The 20,680-nt window shown below is 41.8% G+C and overlaps 1 protein-coding gene across 2 annotated transcripts in view; it reads right to left on the bottom strand.

The window, feature by feature from the left end:
• Nucleotides 1-18,408, bottom strand: part of TMEM240 (transmembrane protein 240) — a 120,615-nt gene extending 102,207 nt beyond the window's left edge. The window contains exons 1-2 of one of the 2 annotated variants that reach the window (XM_089652550.1): nucleotides 18,236-18,408; nucleotides 17,888-17,994 (exon numbers count right to left, since the gene is read on the bottom strand). In XM_089652550.1, coding sequence (XP_089508676.1) covers nucleotides 17,888-17,994; nucleotides 18,236-18,292 — 164 coding nt within the window. In that variant the 5' untranslated portion in view covers nucleotides 18,293-18,408. Of the gene's footprint in view, nucleotides 1-17,887; nucleotides 18,030-18,235 lie in introns of both variants that reach the window. The other variant, XM_089652551.1, reaches the window with a different exon arrangement.
• Between the last annotated feature and the right edge of the window lie 2,272 nt (nucleotides 18,409-20,680).

Here is a 20,680-nt window from a genome sequence, read left to right as displayed (position 1 = left end):
AGAAGCCTCCCCGGAATGGCAATCACATAAAAATGGCATTTTTTTTAAAGGGTCAGTCCGCTTGGACATCAATGGAGTGAATCACTCACAAGCTACTTTTATCTTTTTTATAGGTTTTCTGTGAAAGTATGTCACATTTTGTAAACATTTGGCCTGAAAGCATTAGAGGTACCAGCAAAAAGGCTTGGAGGAGCCTGCACGCCTTGACGCTACGCCGCCGGATCACGGAGGTCTGGCGGCCCCCCATATCATACCAGCTGGTCAGTGCACAGAGCGGTGTTTGTTGCTGCTACATCACTTTGTTTCTTATGTCATTATCTTTACATTGTGCTGCTCTGGAAGGACATTGTCCATCACTTTGTTTTTATACATCCTTTATGATTATTAATAAAATCCATTTTTAAAATACTACACTATGGGCATTCTCCTTATGGCTCTTTGGTGAGCTTTTTAACCCCCCAGAGCTCCCCCTGGTGACCATCCCTGGTTTATGAAGAAGCTGAATGCACGTCCTTTAAGTGGAACCCGGATGTAAGGACACCCTGATGTTATCCACCACTCCTAAGCTGCACCATCTTAAGAGGGATTCCGGGCAGACCTCCACCTGATTAAATACATTGCGCATTCCCTTTGCGCTTCCGGTGAGTGCGCATTTTATCTATTTGTTGCCACCCTGTCTGATGACTGATATACCACCTGGATTAATCGCTTCACCTTGTCCATTCATGATTTTTGACTTCTAAATCGCATTTCAATTTATGGACTTTTTTCCTAATATTTTAATATTTCATGATTAGGAGCTATTTTATGATGGTCATTTATGGTTTACATTTATCCCTTGCATTTTATTGATTATTATTCCTTCATATTATTTTATCATTGTTATCATACCCATACACTTTTTAGCGCTGCACTATTTTATATTAGTTATTACTGAAGGTTTTATGGTCTCCTTTCTGGTGCATAGCTGCTTTCCTAGTTAGTCAAGCGCTCGCTTATATATCTTCTTCTATATCCCTCTATAGTGTGTACTTGTCTCAAATAGGACCACTAAGTGTTATTTCCGTCAGCTGCTTCAATCCTCTATCCTTCTATCAGCATGAGTCACTTCTGACAAGTTTTCCTGACACCAAGAGAAATATGGTGAAAGGGGAGGGACCTCCAGCAGATTGACAGCCTCATCTTTGTACCTGTTAGCTGCGTGGAGGGGGGGTGTCTCTTCCCTCCAATCAGCTCTCAGAGCTCTCCTCAATGAGCTCTGCAGTGTGTAATTTCAGCTCCCTTTTATCTGAACTCTCAGACAAGCTTTATAAATTCTCGACTTTGAACAGATGTAGATAAGAAAACACTGCAGACAGACAGGTACAACTTATGTAGGAGGATTTGTTTCCTCTCTGTGTATCACCTGAGGCTGATCACTTCACCGGGTATATTTAAGGGTTTGCAACTACTTTAAGGAAAGGGGTTCTTGGAGCATGTTTCCTCATTAAATGTGTAATTCAGGAGTTTGTACACATATTTTTAAATGAAATATTTAGTTGAGAGTCTACTTCACAACTTCTTCAACTTATAAACTTTTTATATAATAGCTGCTTAGCATTTTGAAAGGATCAGCTTTGTTCACCAAATTAAAATTGTGGGCCAACCAAACATGGAGATGATATGAATTAATCGTGTAATACTAAGAAAGCAAAACTCTATGGGAGAGCTTGTTAGAAACAAATTTTCACATTTTTCTACAGATTACAGTCAGGGAGTCTATAAATATTTAATAGACCAAAAGTGACACTAAATCCTTGTTACAAAAATCTATTCAGGTATATATTTGTATATATTTTTAATTCGCTCTAAAGCTCCTCCAAATCTTCACTTTTTTTTTTTGCTGCTGTGATCCAACCTTCTGTTAAAGGGTGGCTTCATTAGTTCTCCATGGTTCAACTTTATAAAAGAACATAGCCACCCTCTCTTGCTCACTCCTGAGATGGACTGTGGGACTTTTAGTGTTCCTAGAGTAATGCATATGGATGCTACTAATGTTTACTTGCCCAATCGGAACAAACAGAAATGAGAGGAGAAAAGGAAAGAAAAAAAGGAGGCAGAAAAACACAGTATGAAACAATTTCATGAAAAATAGATTGTAGGTAGTGGGTGTGTATGGATTATTTGGGAAATAAGGATATTGTTTAGTGTCACTTTCAAGCTTCAGGGTCATGCTGATATTTTTAATGTAGAATTGCAGGCTAAACCTAACTAGTCCAAAAAATACTCCCTCCCCCCTCCTAACACCTATTCTGACTGACCTGTGTAAGAAAAACATATATACTTATCTACTTTCATGCTGCTTCGGTCTGGTCACGTGACCCCCATTTGTCAGTCAAGGGCGACTTTAGGGGAGAAGAGAGATTGCTCAACAACAGCTTGTAAAACCTGGAACTGTGATGTCACCCCTAGGCTATGGCCCATCCATTGTTGGCGCTCCCTTCTCTCTCCCCTTCAGCAGCCACTGACTGACACAAGGGGGGTTGATCACATGACAGGCTGAAAATAGGCAATTAAACACATCATTTTTTTACGCAGCTTAGTTAGCATAGGTGTTAGGAGAGGAGTGGGAGCAATTTTAGCACTAGTTGGGTTTAGCCTGGAATTCCAGTTCAACCTTTTTTTAAGGTAACTACTTTTTTCAGTGTATTTTATTACATTTAGAGTAATTTATTACAAATAAAATTATAATTGCAAGTATACTATAACAGAAAAATTATACATAAAAGGTAGCAATTCAATACAATCAAATGTTAGGTAATTTAAAAAAAAAAAGGGGGAGGAAGTATGATAAGGGGAGCCAAAAAATAAAAGTTAAGATGTTAGACAGGTGATACCAAGAATGGGAGTTCATATATATCAAAATTAGATTCTGAATGGGCATAAGCAATCTACGGATCTGCAAACATTTCTTTATGAGAATCAGACAACATACTGGAATGTTTTGTGTAAATTATGAAATGACGTAATCTTAATTTCATGTAGAGAAATGAATGTTCCAATGCTTCCAAGCTCTAGCAATAGAATGTATTGCTGCAAGGAGAATACGGTTAGTTCATTTCTGTTGTGTTTTAGTTACAAAGTGTACAAGCCTAGTGAAGGGACCCAGTGGATCCTGAAAGTTTGCATCCATAATAACAGACTGGCCAATGAAGAGTTTCCAATTTTTTTTTGTTTTTTTAACCTTTTTTCTCTTTTTTTATGTGTGTTTGTTTTATGACATATTGATGCAATAAAATTTCAGAAATAGATTAAAAATTGGTAGTAGGATAAGTAATATATACAAGTAACAGCAGTGTCACAGGCCTAATTTCTTTTCCCTTCATAGCAGTAGAATCCTGCCAGACGGTGTAAATCTTTCTCAAAAATGTAAAAAAAAGATTTGCCTTTACATACACTTTAAGGGTTAAGAATTCAGTGTAAAGGCTCATTTAGGGATTAGGTTATTTGTTAAGTGTTCAGATGGGGGAATGTTATATGTTAGTTCATTTTCAATACTTTTTATTATTTTTTCAATAAAAAATAAGTATACAAATCATTGTCACATGATTAAATTGTATCCTTTACATAGAAAAAAGAAAAGAAAAAGGGAATACATTTTATAAAGAGGGTGTCAGAGCAAATGCAAAGTAAATTTCCCAACTTTGGTTACGTACAATAACAAATAAATCAGCCTATGTGACTTCAAATGTTAGAATCAATGCAGTGTTAGGCTCAGTTCACACTGCCGCGACTTGGGATCCAATTTGTGAGACCCCCAACTCGGATTACATGTGAAATTATTTATTATTTATTTATTTATTTCAGGTACTTATATAGCGCCGTCAATTTACGCAGCACTTTACATACATATATTGTACATTCACATCAGTCCCTAACCCTCGAGGGGCGTACAATCTAAGGTCCCTAACTCACATTCATACATATAAATACTAGGGACAATTTAGACAGGAGCCAATTAACCTACCAGCATGTCTTTTGGAGTGTGGGAGGAAACCGGAATACCCAGAGGAAACCCACGCAGTCACAGGGAGAACATGCAAACTCCAGGCAGATGGTGCCGGAGTTAGGATCCCATGTTATTCAATGAGAGCTCAAAGAACCAGCAAACACAAGTGCTCCTGCGCTTGGGGATGGACTCGATGCAGGCTACAACCACATTAAGAATGTCCTGGAACATGCACACCTTGCTGCCCTCAAATGGACCAGGGGAATCCAAATATACTGAATGGGGAAAGAACAAAGAGAGGGCGCACAGGCCTAGTGCATTACCATAAAAAATGTTTAATAAAAAATAAAGTAGGTGTTGTACTCACAAACGACAATATAGTCAAGGCACATCATAAAAGAACAGCTGGGTCAACACCGCGCTGAGTAACAGTCCGCAATAGGGAGTTTAGACATCCAAAAGGCTGACGCGTTTCGAGGACTTGCCTCTTCCTCAGAGCCACTCTGAGGAAGAGGAGTGGCTCTGAGGAAGAGGCAAGTCCTCGAAACGCGTCAGCCTTTTGGATTTCTAAACTCCCTATTGCGGACTGTTACTCAGCGCGGTGTTGACCCAGCTGTTTTTTTATGATGTGCCTTGACTATATTGTCGTTTGTGAGTACAACACCTACTTTATTTTTTATTAAACATTTTTTATGGTAATGCACTAGGCCTGTGCCCTCTCTTTGTTCTTTCCCCATTCAGTCAATGAGAGCTGTCTTAACCACTTACCCTCCTGAGGATTTACAGTTGTGTCCAAAATTATTCAACCCCCACTGAAATTGAGTGTTTTGGCCAGTTTGACATTGCTTTTGATCATTCAGTCATCTTGCTTACATTTACATTAAAGAGGCACTTGTAGGTCAGACAAATATAACATAACAGTTATAATGAAATAACCACAAATGTCTTTTCTGTGCTCACAGCATTATCAGTTTTATTCAACCCCCAAGTGACATTCAATCTTAGTACTTAGTACAGCATCCTTTTACAGTTATAACAGCTTTTAAACGTGAAGCATAGCTTGACACAAGTGTCTTGCAGCGATCTACGGGTATCTTCGCCCATTCTTCATGGGCAAAGGCCTCCAGTTCAGTCACATTCTTAGGCTTGCGCACTGCAACTGCTTTCTTTAAGTCCCACCAGAGGTTCTCAATCGGATTTAAGTCTGGTGACTGCGATGGCCACTCCAAAATGTTCCAGCCTTTCCTCTGCAACCATGCTCTAGTGGACTTGGAGGTATGCTTGGGATCATTGTCCTGTTGAAAGGTCCAACGTCTCCCAAGCCTCAGGTGTGTGACGGACTGCATCACGTTTCCATCCAATATCTCCTGGTACTGAAGAGAATTCATGGTACCTTGCACACGCTGAAGCTTCCCTGTACCTGCAGAAGCAAAACAGCCCCAAAGCATGATTGACCCTCCACCATGCTTCACAGTAGGCAAGGTGTTCTTTTCATCATAGGCCTTGTTCTTCCTCCTCCAAACATAGCGTTGATCCATGGGCCCAAACAGTTCTAATTTTGTTTCATCAGTCCACAGAACACTATCCCACAACTTTTGTGGTTTGTCCACATGGCTTTTGGCATACTGCAGTCGACTCTTCTTATTCTTTGGAGACAGCAAGGGGGTACGCCTGGGAGTTCTGGCACGGAGGCCTTCATTACGCAGTGTGCGTCTTATTGTCTGGGCTGAAACTTCTGTACCCACATCTGACAAATCTTTTCTCAGTTCCTCAGCAGTCACACGGGGACTTCTCTCCACTCTACGCTTCAGGTAGCGCACAGCAGTCGAAGTCAGCATCTTCTTTCTGCCACGACCAGGTAGCGTTTCAACAGTGCCCTTTGCCTTGAATTTGCGAATGATGCTTCCTAAGGTGTCTCTTGGTATGTTTAACATCTTTGCAATCTTCTTATAGCCATTGCCCTTCCTGTGAAGAGAAATCACCTCTTCTCTTGTCTTCCTGGACCATTCTCTTGCCTTCACCATGTTTGTAACCACACCAGTAAATGTCTAGAAGGAGCTGAGTATCACAGTCATTTTAAAGCTGCCTAATTGGTGCTTATTATGCTTGATTGCTGCTCGGTGACATCCACAGGTGTTTTCAATACCTGATGGAAAGCACCTGTATGAACCTCTGTTCTTCAGAGTGGTAGTCTTTAAGGGGTTGAATAATTGTGGCAATGAAGAAACCACATAAGAACCATTTACTACTGTATTACATAAACAATTGATGTCATTTTAGTTGCATTTGGGTAGTTACAACGTCCTTGTAGGATTTGATTCTGAATACAATTCCAAATGTACACTATAGTCCCTAAACCCCTTTACAGCATTGGGGGTTGAATAATTTTGGACACAACTGTACCCCCCTTCATGACCAGGCCAGTTTTTGCGTTAAGGGGCTGCGTTACTTTAACTGACAATTGCGTGGTCATGCAACGCTGCACCCAAATGAAATTTATGTCCTTTTTTTCCCAAGAATTGAGCTTTCTTTCAGTGATATTTGATTGCCTGTGCATTTTTTTTTTGTGCTATAAGCAAAAAAAGACTGACAATTTTGAGAAAAAAACAATATTTTGGACTTTTTGCTATTAAACATGTCCAGTAAAAAAATTAAAAAAATCAAATTTCATCATAAATTTAGGCCAAAATGTATTCTGCTACATGTCTTTGCTACAAAAAATCCCAATACGTGTAAATTAATTGGTTTACGTGAAAGTTATAGCGTTTACAAATGGCAGTATAGATAATGGGATTTTTTTTTTCTACTAGTAATGGTGGCAATCAGCGACTTTTAGTGGGACTGCGGTGGACATTCTGACACTGGGGGAAACTAACTTGGTGTCACTGACATCTCCAGTGACACCAATACAGTGATCAGTGCTAAAAAAAAGCACTTACACTGTACTAATGGCACTGGGCAGGAAGGGGTTAATTTGAGAGACGATCAAAGGGTTAACTCTGTGCTGGGAGTGTTTTACTAGGGGGCAGGGGGTGTGTTCTTCACTGTAAGCACAGTGATCGGGATGGCTGTACTGTGCACAGCTATCCCGAGCAGTGTGCTCAAGCTGACAGGGAGGAAGATTGTTTTTAAAGAAAACAATCTTCCTCCCTGTCAGAGATGCTCGGTAATCACCGGGCGCTGGTGGATAATTACCAGCCGGGGACTCGGCTCATGCACGCCCCCTACCAGGAATTGCAAAATCATGTATATTTGCTATAGGGTGGTCCTTAAGAGGTTAATTAGCACTACTGAAGTTGCCCAAACTTTAGAAAAGGTTCTTGTACTACTTCAGGGCAACTTCTATCTGACTTCTATCTGACTTGTGCCCATATATATTAATGGAAGTCGCCTCCAAGTAGGATCCTCATGTATATTGATGTGATTTGGATCCGACATTACAGGACATTACATTCTAATTGGCCATAGGAAAAGTCTCATGGCATGAAAGTTGCTTCAAAGTCGCATAACGTTGCATCAAAGTAGTACTCAAGTCACATCAAGTTGCCAGGAAATTGCCAGGAGGTCGCCTGGCAAAGTCACACCATAAGTTACGTGTCTTTCAAGCTGCAGTAGTGTGAACTGAGCTTAAGATGTAGTCTTTTTTCTTCATTTTAGTAGAGGTGCTGCCGAATTTAAATTCATTTTTGAAATTAGCAGACCTGCACCAAAAACTTCCAGTGCTGTCCCCACTGGAATATGAACAAATGTGTCACACCTAAACCCTAATCGAATTCCTAACAATAAATGAACCCCTGCATTAGCATCCTTACCTTATTTGATGCCAGAATCAATGGCACTAAAAGCAAAAAAATGGTGCTAAAAATCACTGATCCACCTACTTAAACACTGAAATAATTTATGCTGTGATACTTTGATCACCACGGAATGTGATAATCCTATACGTTGAGTATCAGAATTGTGTTTCCTTATAGTTACTGGAATGACATAGGCTGCGAACCCTGTGATATGGTTAACTATGTAAATGACAAACTTGTCCTGGGTGCAGAATATCCATTAGACATGAATGGAGGAAGCATTCACTGAAGGAGAATTAAATATTGCACCAAGCCATGTATAAACACCAATGCTTTGTCGACTAAGATGCAAGCCCCATTATCTACAATGACCACTTGACGTATTTACTGCACAGCTGAACATAAATTCCCCCTGCCTTCTGTGGCTTCAGATTTCTGCTTTGTATTTGTGGAATTGCAACCCCTTTACTATATGGCTGTCCTAGAATGCAGAGCTTCCATCAATATTATTGATGGAATAATCTATATAACCTCGTCTTAGCAGCCTGCCCCCTGACTATGGATAAAGTGAGCCTTTTGCTAGAAAATATTCTGTAACCTGTCATTACTATGAGACTGGAGGTATCTTGAGGTGCTTCTACATACCACATGCTTGTTAAAATTATTTTCCTGTGTCCCCCCAGGAGACCCCAAACCATATGCAATACTTGATTTCATCACAAGTCAGAACATAGACACATCCCACATCCCAATGTCTTTAGGATTCTGAGGTGCCCAAATTGCATTGAGGGACACAGGAAAGTGCCTGGGCCCTGACTTACAGCACAGACAAAATGTGCATACTGCATATATTCCCCTAATCCATCAGTTCCAGAAAGGAAGATTTATAATAAGAGACTGGTATGTACCGGCTCCTTGTTTTTCCTGTCACTGATAGTGGATATTGTGTTTTCTGGGAACGGGTTTTTTTTAAACCAATGTACTGTACCTCTATGTAGCTCCTGAGAGTTACTTAACCTCAGTAAGCCACCTTTTAATAAAAATGGCAAGCTCTATGCAGCTTATAAATATGTTGGACTTGCTAAGCCATATTGTTTTTCTGTTTAGCAAGTCTAGTTACAAATACAAATATTGGCAAGTGGCTATATATCATCAGGGAAGAGAAGTAAGGTGGCTCCACTCCAAATGATGGTGGATGTGGTCAGGGCTCAGAGCTGCATATTGCACAGGGTGCAAGGTTCAGAAATGTGTAATGCACAGAGTACATGGCTCAGGATTGCATATTATGCAGGGCGCAGGGTTCAGGAGTGCATATCGCACAAGACACAGGGTTCAGGTGTGCATATCGCACAGGGCGCAGGGTTCAGGTGTGCGTATCGCACAGGGCACAGGGTTCAGGAGTACATATCGCACAGGGCACAGGGTTCAGCAGTGCATATTGCACAGGGCGCAGGGTTCAGGAGTGCATATCGCACAGGGTGCAGGGTTCAGGAGTGCATATCGCACAGGGCACAGGGTTCAGGAGTGCATATCGCACAGGGCGCAGGGTTCAGGAGTGCATATCGCACAGGGCGCAGGGTTCAGGAGCGCATATCACAGAGCTCAGAAGTGCACATTGTGCAGTGCTCAGGAGTGTGTTTTGCACAGAGCTCAGGGGTGGGCATCACACAGGATACAGGGCTCAGGAGTGATCCATGTTCCAACCAAAGAAAACCCTGTATAAATACATATGGATGGATGGATAGATAGATAGATAGATAGATAGATAGATAGATAGATAGATAGATAGATAGATAGATAGATAGATAGATAGATGTATATAAATCTTTTCCTATACTTTTTTAAAAAATTAGTTCTGATGTGCAGAACTATATGCACACATGAATGGATGGCATCCCCTGTCGTATAATCCCCTCCCTCTTTCATAACAACTCTATAATGTGTTTACAATGGTGATAGGGTATTGGGCATATCCAGGATGTCAAGAAAAAGATATAATTTAAAAAGTAACACACATTTCTACATTGTGTTTTTGTGCTGCTATGTTACCTTTCTCCCATAATGGTATTCCTGCATGTGCCTTATGGTAAATATGTTACTACTTATGCCCTTAGCTTGAACATGCCATGTAGGGCAAAGCAAAAGGTTCACTCTGTTACTTTCCTTGTTCCCAATGTTTTTATATTTACCTTTCTTCACTCTTCTTCTTTCCCTTTCGCCCAGTAGAGGTAAGTGAAAACACCCTGTGTAAGCTCCACAATTATCTGGTTGGAGCATACACTGGGTTAGGGATACCCCCAACACATGATGGAGTTGGGTCCTCACAGTTGGTCACTCAAGTACCCAGTACTGCATTGTGGAAGGAAAGGAAAAGAATAATATGTTCTCTTCAGAAAATACTGGTCTTCTGGCCAACATTCTTTTCCAATGGCTTCAGCTCATTATGCGTTACTGAACTGGAACAAGTCTGCAGATTGAGAGCTCTGAATTTATCTGACTTTCCTGAACTAAATCCATCAATGGCAAAGACAGCAAGACAGCTAGCTTTTTCAGAAAGAGTCTTATGTTTCTTCAGCCATTTATGAGCAGTTATAAGAAGAACACTTGTGACCTCTGTTGAACTCAAAAATCACATCTACAGTTAAAGCTCCACCCATATTAAAACATAAAATATGGGCAGCACAGTGGCTAAAATGGTTAGCACTTCCACCTGGCAGTACTAGGGTCATTGGTTCAAATCCCAGCCACCAGCTGCCTGGAGTTTGCATGTTCTCCTTATGCCTGTGTGGGTTTCCTCCAGGTACTCCGGTTTCCTCCCACACTCCAAAGACATGCTGGTGGTGACTTGGTTACTGTCTAAATTGGCCCTAGTATGTGAATGTAAGTTAGGGACCTCAGATTGTACACCCCTTGAGGGTTAAGGACTGATGTGAATGTACAATATATATGTAAAGTGCTGTGTAAATTGATGATGCTATATAAGTACCTGAAATAAATAAATAGATAAAATATAAATATCCCTGTACTGCCATTTGCCCTAACCAGGGCCAGGACAAAGGGGGACCTGGGCACTGGTATTATGTGATATGGAGGGGGGTGCAAGGAGAGTTCCTGATGCTACAAGCAACAGGAGAGTGACAGCAGCTTCTCTGCTCCTACCAGCTTAGCACGGAAAGTGACATGCACATTTTTGGAGGAGAAGACAGCCAGGAGTGGGTTGCGCTTTATCCCCTCCAGCTCCACTCATATCGGGACTGTGCAGGATTTGTTTACCCACCCATCATCTCTTCTTACCAAAGAATGTGGGTAGGGGGCGGGTAAATAAACCCAATAAAGTCCTGATCTGAAAGCAGTAGCATCACTAGTATGGTACCACAGTGCCATGCCTCTGTTAAATATTGCAAGTCTGCTTCCCCTAGGCTCAACTGTGATGTCAAGATGTGTCAAGATCAGGGGTGGACTGACCATTTGGAAACTCGTGCACTTCCAAGGGCCCGGGGTCAGTAGGGGGCCCCATGAGATGCCCCTGGTACCTTTTTCATACAGGGGCCCCATGATCCCCTATTGCCTGGGGGCCCCATGAGTTGTCAGTCCGCCCCTGGTCAAGATATGGAGGAGTCTGGGAAGAAGGACATACCACAGTCTTCCGCCACACTGCATCTGAAGTCTGTATTTTGGAGGGAGGGTAGAATTGTACTGGGGACCTGGGGGGAGCAGAAAAAAAATAATTTGTGCTGGGGATGACAATGGGCTGAGAGGATTAGTGTTAGGTGGGGGAAATTTGGGGTTGACGGAGTAAGATTTGTTGCAGAAATGTTTTTGGGGGTTGAATTTGTGCTAGGAAGGGGAATATGGAGGGTCTCAGGAGTAAGATTTGTTCTAGGAGGGGAAATCTGGGAGTATTTGTGCTGGGAGGGGGAATCTGGGGGGTGACAGGAGTAAGATTTGACCTAGGAGGGGAAATTTGGAGGGGATGTGCTAAGAGGAGCGATTTGAGTGGATTCCTGCTGGAAGAAGGTAAGGGTGATTAGTACTGGGTGGGGGAAATTGGGGGGTGACAAGCTAAGATTTGATCTAGGAGGGAAAATTTGGTTGGGCTGTTCTAGGAAAGGAAATATGGGGGGGATTTGTGCTGGGGGGAATAGAGAAAATGATTTGTGCTAGCAAGGGGGATTGGGGGAGGGGATTTGTGCTGGGAGGGTGAATTTTAGGGGTGGCAGGGAGTAAAATTTGTTCTAGGATGGGAAATTTGGGGGAGCATGTGCTAGCAGGGGTGATTTTGGAGAGGGGAGAGGATTTGTGCTAGGAGGGGGAATTTTTGTCAGAGAGGATTGTGTTAGGAATGGGATCTGGGGGAGATTTTGTGCTAATAGAAATGATTGGGGGGGTATTTAAGCTAGGAGGGGGGATTTCGAGGGAGAGGATTTAAGCTGGGAGGGGGTATTTTTAGCAGGAGGGGGGTTGTACTGGGAAGAGGGAGAATTTTTGTTTGGGGAGAATTTTGGCTTGCAAAGGGAATTTATGCATGGGGGGGGGGGGGGATTCTGCTGACACATAATGCTTATACATCTTGGGGGGAGGCGCAGTTTGGTATCTTCGCCCTGGGTGCTAGATGACCTTGTGCCGGCACTGGCCCTAACTATGACCAAAGCTTTGGCACCCCATGAAAGTGACAATGTTTTCCAGCTCCTTACTGCCTCCATTATATATTGGCCAGTGGGTCAAGGTGTGGGTGGGTGGAGAGAGAGGTAGTTACAAGGTCCATTAAAACCTAGAAATGCCAGAGCTTTGCCTGTCAAAGGGTCCCAGCAATAACTGTAAATGCAGTTTACTAGAGGCTGCTGCAAAATTATGCCTCCCCTTTATATCTGTAGCACTTTTATGACAAGGTCTCTATAAGACCTTTAAGTTCATAAATCAGCTACTAGTTACGTTCTGGAATAAAACACACTATGCCTAGTATTCTTTTCTCTTTCAGCCATTTTAAGATAAGTAGGTGTTACTTTGCAGTAGTCCTCTATCGGATTATCATAAGGAAGTCACCCACATAATTGCCTTTATCTTAATTTTAATTTAGAATTTTTTGTTTATTAGCCTTTTTTTTAGAGAGACACCCCCCTCCTAATGCTAGCCTAGATGGCAACATCTTAACCCCTTGGCCTCCCGGACCCTTTAAGGGTTTCAGAAGCCGGGAGGTGGGGTCTAGGGTCATGTGACCACCGTGACACGCTGTCACGGCGGTCACATGATCGGGAAAGGTCCCAATCGAAAGAAGAGATCGGGACCTTTCCGTGAGTACCGGACATGTGTGCGCGCTCTCAGCACATATGTTTTTTTTTCATAGAACGCAAATGTGCGGCCCCTCGGCATCTAGGCCTAGACACCGGGAGGCTGCACATTTGTGTTCGGCCGGTGCCAAGAGGTTAACTAACTATATAAAACAGACTGCCAGAGAATCTAAAGGTAGTGCTGGACTTTCTGATGGGAAAACCCAACACTATTAGCAAATCAAAGTGTTTTATATACAGTATATTACAATTATATATATATATATATATATATATATATATATATATATATATACACAGTGGGTAAAATAAGTATTGAACACGTCACCATTTTTCTCAGGAAATATTTTTTTAAAGGTGCTATTGACATGAAATTTTTACCACATGTCGGTAACAACCCATGCAATCCATACATACAAAGAAACCAAAACATATACGTTCAGAAATAAAGTTATGTGTAATGAAATGGAATGACACAGGGAAAAAATATTGAACACATGAAGAAAGGGAGGTGCAAAAAAGGCATGGAAATCCAAGATACTAACTGAAATCTATCAGTAATTAGAAAGCAATCCTGCCCCTTGTCAGTGCAAATTAATATCAGCTGGTTCAGTCTCAACAGATGCCCCAAAAAAAGGTGTCTCCATACCAAGGTGTAACACAAAAGCAAAGAACTCTCTCAAGACCTTCGCAAACCTTATTGTTGCAAAATATACTGATGGCATTGGTTATAGAAGGATTTCTAAATTTCTGAATGTTCCATTTGAGCACTGTTGGGGCCATAATACGGAAGTTGAGAGAACATTATTTCACCATAAACCGGACACGACCAGGTGCTCCTCCCAAGATTTCTGACAAAGGAGTGAAAAGAATTATCAGAAGAGTTGTCCAAGAGCCAAGGACCACTTGTGGAGAGCTTCAGAAAGACCTGGTATTAGCAGGTACAATTGTTTCAAAGAAAACAATAAGTAATGCACCTGTATACACGCTCACCATGCAAGACTTCATTGCTGAAGAAAAAGCATGTTGAAGTTCATTCAAAGTTTGCTGCACAACATTTAGACAAATCTGAGAAATAATGGGAGAATATAGTATGGTCAGATGAGACCAAAATTGAGCTCTTTGGATGCCATAATATACTCCATGTTTGGCGGTCAAATGGCACTGCACATCACCCCAAAATCACCATACCAACAGTGAGATTTTGGAGGTTGGAAAATCATGGTGTGGGGCTGTTTTTCAGCATACAGTACTGGCAAACGTCATATCTTTGAAGGAAGGATAAATGGAAAAATGTACCAATACATACCTGATAAAAATCTTCTGCCGTCTATCAGGATGATGAAGATGAAACAAGGGTGGACATTTCAACAAGACAATGATCCCAAACACAAAGCTAAGGAAACTCTCAATTGGTTTCAAAGAAAGAAAATAAAGCTGCTAGCATGGCCCAGCCAATCACCTGACTTGAATCCAATAGAAAATCTATGGAAAAGAGTTCATAGAAGAGCCCCTTGGAACCTTCAAGATTTGAAGACTGTTTGTGTGGAAGAATGGGCCAAAATCACACCTGAGCAATGCACTGAGACTAGTTTCTCCATACAGAAGGCGTCCTGAAGCTGTCATTACCAAGAAAGGATTTTGTATGAAGTATTAAATACATTTCAGTTACCGTGTTCCGTACTTTTTCCCTGAGTCATTCCATTTTTTTACAAATAACTTAGTTTCTGAACTTATTTGTTTTGGTTTCTTTGTATGTATGGAGTGCATGGGTTGTTACTGACATGTGGTGAAAATTTCATGTCAACGGCACCCTTAGAAATATATTTACCGAGAAAAATGGTGACGTGTAAAATACTTATTTTGCCCGCTGTATAATAAAGGTTATGCTGTACTGCTACACATGCTGTTCGTGCCTTGTTGCGGTATTAATAATATTGAGTAGCTTCCCAACATACTGAAACATATGTACCTACACTGCACTCCAAGATACTGCACCTCATATCATGTGTTTTGGTGCATTGTGTTAGAAAAAATGGCTGATGTCTCATTTGGGCTGTGTTGTGGGGTGTTGGCAGCCCATTCAAATGAATACAATGTTTCCATAATATTCATGTTTTTAAATAGAAAAAAATGCAGATGTAAACAACATCAATCTATGCTCAGCAGTATATATGAATGGCACAAAAATAAAGGATAGACCTCATTTATCCAAACTAAAGAACACTGGAGGTCTTACCCAAAATTCCAAACTGTGTTTTCATTTTCTATGAAAAGAATAAGTCTATATGGCTGCCATGGTAATAGCCCCAGTTTTCATGAATCAGCCAGAAGAGGAGTGTGAGATTTCATCCAAGTAAAATGGAAGCAAAGCACTAATATTTGACCACTTCATTAAAAAATACAGGTTCAACTTTTCAGTGATTGAGAAAACTGAATGAAGGTAACCAGCCAACTGGATGGCTGTGCTACGAAAACAAGCCAGACAAATTTCACTGACAAAAAAAGTCATTGCAAATTAACAAAGTCAGCACTTGCTGAAAAGCACACATATCAAAAGAATCTGACGGTGAGCAAGATCCAGCATGCTATTCAACGTCTCTTGTGAATTCATGATTCATGCTGAACAGCCAATAGAAGTACTCAATTAAAAACTTTGAAAAAACTAAGTTTGGGATGTCAGTGACAGACCAACAATGCCTCTAAATTTATTGTATTATTATTATTATTATGAAATGTACTTCATAAAAACAATCTGTATTTTCTCAAACCAACCAATAAGATTCATAGTTTTATTCTTGTACTGTCATTTTCCAGTGCATCTTTAATTCTGATTGGCTGAGATGAATTAAAGCACTAAAGCATTGTATATAAGTCTGTTGCTTCCCCATTCTGCCCTATAGACTCGACTAATACTTACCTACAGTATATCCTGGAGCAAAGTCCCATAGAGTTCAGCTGGGCACTTTCTTCACAATCATACCTTTGCCATGGTTCTGTCCGAGGCAGAGGCATTAATTGACTAAACTAGAAGGCTACCAATCAGAGCCTCTAAATTGTAGTAACAAAGCCAAAGTGAAGACAGTGGGTTCCCCCCTTTAAAAGAGGGGCATAGGTATGTTATTATTATATGGAATCTAGCTTTTAGTATGCAACACTGTGGACCGCAAACAAAAACTGTAGTCTTTAAAATGTCAGGGCAGAAACATTAGAGCTTCCAGTGTATTTGAAGGTTTCGGCTCTAGGTCCTTCATCCTACTTGGAAAGCCACCTACACCAAGCATGTGGCCAGTGAGGTGTCAGGTCACCTGGTAGACACGTAATTGATCTCACTGATAGTAAAATGGGATGACAACACTGGAACTTGCACCTGCACAAACAAGTCAGTAATGGAATCCTCCCATATTTAGGTCCTTTTGGCATTATTATAATAACGCTCTATGTGCTCACACAAATTACAGTATATTTCCATTTTAACATGGAGTCTATTTATAAATGTTTCACACAACTTTCACCCAGGATTCACACATGGAAACTAACTGCAAATTTGTTTGAATCCTAGGTAAAAGTTGTGTGAAAACATTTTGTAACAAAGCTCTAATGAAAGACTCTTGGAGGGTATCCCGTGTTTAGTTGGCAATGTATTTGTCAGGTTGGCTTTGTAGTGGAGGCTGGTCTACATATTACTGTCCATTTGTAATCTGGTTGCATCAAAGGCTTCTGCTGCAGATGGATTTCAAACTGCCCCGTACCTCTCAAATAAGTTTTGAATCCTTGTTTGACAAGCCTAACCCTAGCATGAGAAATCACTTGCCACTAAGACCAGAAGGGATCATTCGAAATGCTTGCATGCAAAATATATTACATCTGCAGTATATACCATTTTCTCCTAAAATAGAAAAAAAGAACTTACAAGCTTTATAATTTGCTGTTCAGGCTTGGGTAACCTGCTTGATCCATGTCATGACAAGCCAAGGCATTTAGTATTGCAATGCATTTAACATAAAGTTCATGCAAAGTAAGGTTGATAATACAGCACAATATTAACCATTAGTGTTTTTTGCAGGCCTCAAACTCACATCAGAAGATAGTGGACTCAGGCAAGCGCAGGGTAGCCAAGGAAGCGGGTCTATTCCAACTTTCTTTTGCCAAATCAAAAATGAATATCCTATGTATATAAACAGCAAGCACATACTGCAGACATTATTTAATAAGGCAAAGAGCAACATGCAAAGTACGGTAACACACAGCGGCCAATCAGAATTCATCTTTCTTTGTGTCTACTACAGTCCGTTGAAATCTGATTGGGTTACAGTATGTTGCGTACGTTATATACATAGGCTGTGCTTTGAAAAAATATAAACGGGAACCATTTTTTAAAATATTTTATTTTTAATTGTCAGATTTAGAGTTTTTGGGGGTTTTTTTGCTTTATAATTTGCCCAGTCCAAATGGGCAGTCCATGGGGGGGTGCAGGGCACCTGTATCCCCCCCCCCCCCATCCTGCGCTTGCCTTCTGGGAAATCTTGCTTTGAATTGCAGTTGTGCCCATGCAAGCCAGGAAGGAAGGTTGGTGGTGGGGTGAGAGTGAGGAGCCTTCAAAATCCAGACAAGACTGAATGACAGAAACAACAAGCAACGTCCTAGAGAGGAGAGCCTGAGCTGGCCAAGGTGCTGAATCGCCCATGGCTGGCCAGCGCACAGCAGGCAATCCTCAGTGTTATCAGATGCAGTCAAAGACAGATCAAAATGCAATCAAGGAGGAGGAGAGGAGAGAGGAGGAGAGGAGAGAGGAGGAGAGGAGGGGGACTCACCTTCCACAGTTGCAGTGACAGACCCGATCTTCCCCTCTTAAATGCGGTAAGATATAATTGTGAAATCGGTCCAAAAGAGCGTTCATGTCCATCAAGCAAGCTATTGCCTGTAAGAGCCCATAACCAAGGCATCTGGTCAACTCTGGATGGAATAAAACATTGACTCTAGTTTGCTGGCTAAAAAAATTGCTGGAGCAGTCATCACAACGCTGCCACTTCTTGCAAAGGACACAACACATAGACACACACACACTCACACTCACACACACTGACATCAAGCCAATATGACATTGCTACAAAGAATCCATCAACATGTCAATGAGCCAAGTGATGAAGAGTGTGGCTTACCATAACAACAGACGCCCCCAGTACCATGAAGATCATGGTGTTAGCGCTCATGTGCATATAGATGGAATTGACAAGGTGGTGTCTGTTGCCCCCAAAATAGCAGGTACTCTTCTTCTTCTCTTTCCTCCCTCTTCTCCGCAAAGGTCAGAACTGGTCATCTCCCCCCCCCCCCTCTCCCTCCACCTCCCCCACCCCCCACCCCAAAAAAAAAAAAAAGAAAAGAAAAAAAAAACCAAAGCTGCAATTCCTTGATGTTGAAGCAAGACCTAAAAGAATCCAGTTAGACAGAGAGGAACACAGGCAGGATCATGTTGCTGTAGTCCTGTATTGCTCTTTAAAGGATTAGCAGCCACCCCCCTTCTTCTTGGAGTATGGGGGTCGAATCAGTCTTGATCACCCTTCTTCTTCTTCCTCCTCTTCTTCTCTTCCCCCAATCCCTCTCTGCCTCCCTCCCTGGAAATTTTTAGGACTGTCACAATGCCATCCAGGCAGACACCCCTTCTCTCTGCATCAAACGCTCATTGATCCAGCAAAAAAAAAAAAAAAAAAAGAAGAAGAAGAAGAAGTCAATCACAGAAGGATCCTTTTTTTTTTCTCCTGCAAAACTCGATGTGATGTCTATAGAGGAGCCCAGCAGAAGTGGCAAGGCAGGAGGGCAGCCTTCTCCATTGGCGTCATGACAGCTGATCACTCTCCCCCATCATGACACCAACACAAGGGAAGGAGAAGACAATCCTAAGCTGCACAAGTGGGCTCTATAGACATGGCTGGGGGGAGCAGAGCGGAAGTGGGGGGGAGCTGAGCCTGGTGTCCCCTCTAGAGAGGTGGCTGGACGTGATGTGTTGGAGCATCTTGCACGCCCTGTTCCCTTTCAGTGACATTGCAGCCACAATTGATATTCTGCACCATGCAGTACGCCACTGGGCTTCCTCCTACTAGAATATGCTAATGGAATCATCCATTGTTTTAGGTGAATAGCAGGGATGTGGACAGCCCTCTCTTAGAAAGCAGAAGTCGGGAAAGAGACAGCTATCCCCCCCACCCCATCATACACACACCAAGCCCACCACCCCCTGCTGCCATGCTGGACCTGGGCACTGCTCTGGGTGCATGGAGGGGGGAGGGGAGGCACTTATGCAACACAAGTCACAGATGGGATACATATTAGCCATTTCATGAAATCTTCAATAAGGGCAAGCCTTGGATACAGGATGCTTTTGCTTCTTGGCATGTCAAGGGTTAAGGCATGCAGTGCTGCTGCTCTGATATGCAGCAGCCTTCTAGATCCTGGGAGGATGCATGGACAGAAACCTAGGGGGCCACAGCTCATCTGATTGGTTGCTGTGGGCTGCTCATCCTTAATGAACAAGCAAGAGTGCTGACTACCACTTGTGTAATAAAGATGAATGGACATCCTATGGGGTCTAATGCATCATTTAAATCATTGCTATGTAATGCCCCCACCCCCTGCCATTTCCATGATAGCTAAAGAGGTGTAGGAAAAGGTAAGCTCTATGTTGCTTGTGCTATATAGGAGTAGGATCATGGGACTTAGAAGAGGTTTAAGGACCTGCTGTCAGTCCCTCCACTTGTGACAAAAGGTGACTTCAGCTCACACATAGCTAGATGGTGCATGGGGATGCTTGCTCACTGTTGGCATCTAGTGGTGCATGTGCTAAAATACCGCTGGACCTGCATTGCAAGAGTGTGGTAGACTTAGGAAGTTCCCACAACAATGGAAGGAACATAGATCATTGTTATATTAACCACTTGTCCTCCAGAGGATTTACCCCCCCCCCCCCTTCCTGACCAGGCCATTTTTTGCGTTACACTGCATTATTTAACTGACAATTGAGTGGTCATGCAACGCTGCACCCAAATGAAATTTGTGTCCTTTTTTTCCCAGTGTTTTCTAAGTGTTCAGATGGGGGAATGTTATATGTTAGTTGTTCATTTGCAATAATTTTTTATTATTTTTTCAATTAAAAGATAAGTATACGAAACATTGTCACATGATCAAATTGTATTCTTTACATAGAAAAAAGAAAAGAAAAAGGGAATACATTATATAAAGAGGGTGTCAGAGCAAATGCAAAGTAAATTTCCCAACTTTGGTTACGTACAATAACAAATAAATCAGCCTATGTGACTTCCAATGTTAGAATCAATGTAGTGTTAATGTTAGAATCATTGCCGTGTTAGGCTCAGTGCACGCTGCCAAGACTTGGGATCCGATTTGTGAGACCCCAACTTGGATGACATGTGAAATCCTATGTTAGTCAATGAGAGCTGTCTTAACCACTTGCCCTCCTGAGGATTTACCCCCCTTCATGACCAGGCCATTTTTTGCATGACGGCGCTGCATTACTTTAACTGACAATTGCACGGTCATGCAACGCTACACCCAAATTAAATTTACGTCTTTTTTTTCCCAAGAATTGAGCT

The sequence above is a fragment of the Staurois parvus genome, unplaced genomic scaffold (genome assembly GCF_062004578.1).
Source record: "Staurois parvus isolate SC_StPar_1 unplaced genomic scaffold, SC_StPar_1.0 ptg000686l, whole genome shotgun sequence".
Taxonomy (NCBI): Eukaryota; Metazoa; Chordata; class Amphibia; order Anura; family Ranidae; genus Staurois; species Staurois parvus.
The sequence above is the reverse complement of the archived record's forward strand: the minus strand, read 5'-3'. Positions and strand labels throughout refer to the sequence as shown.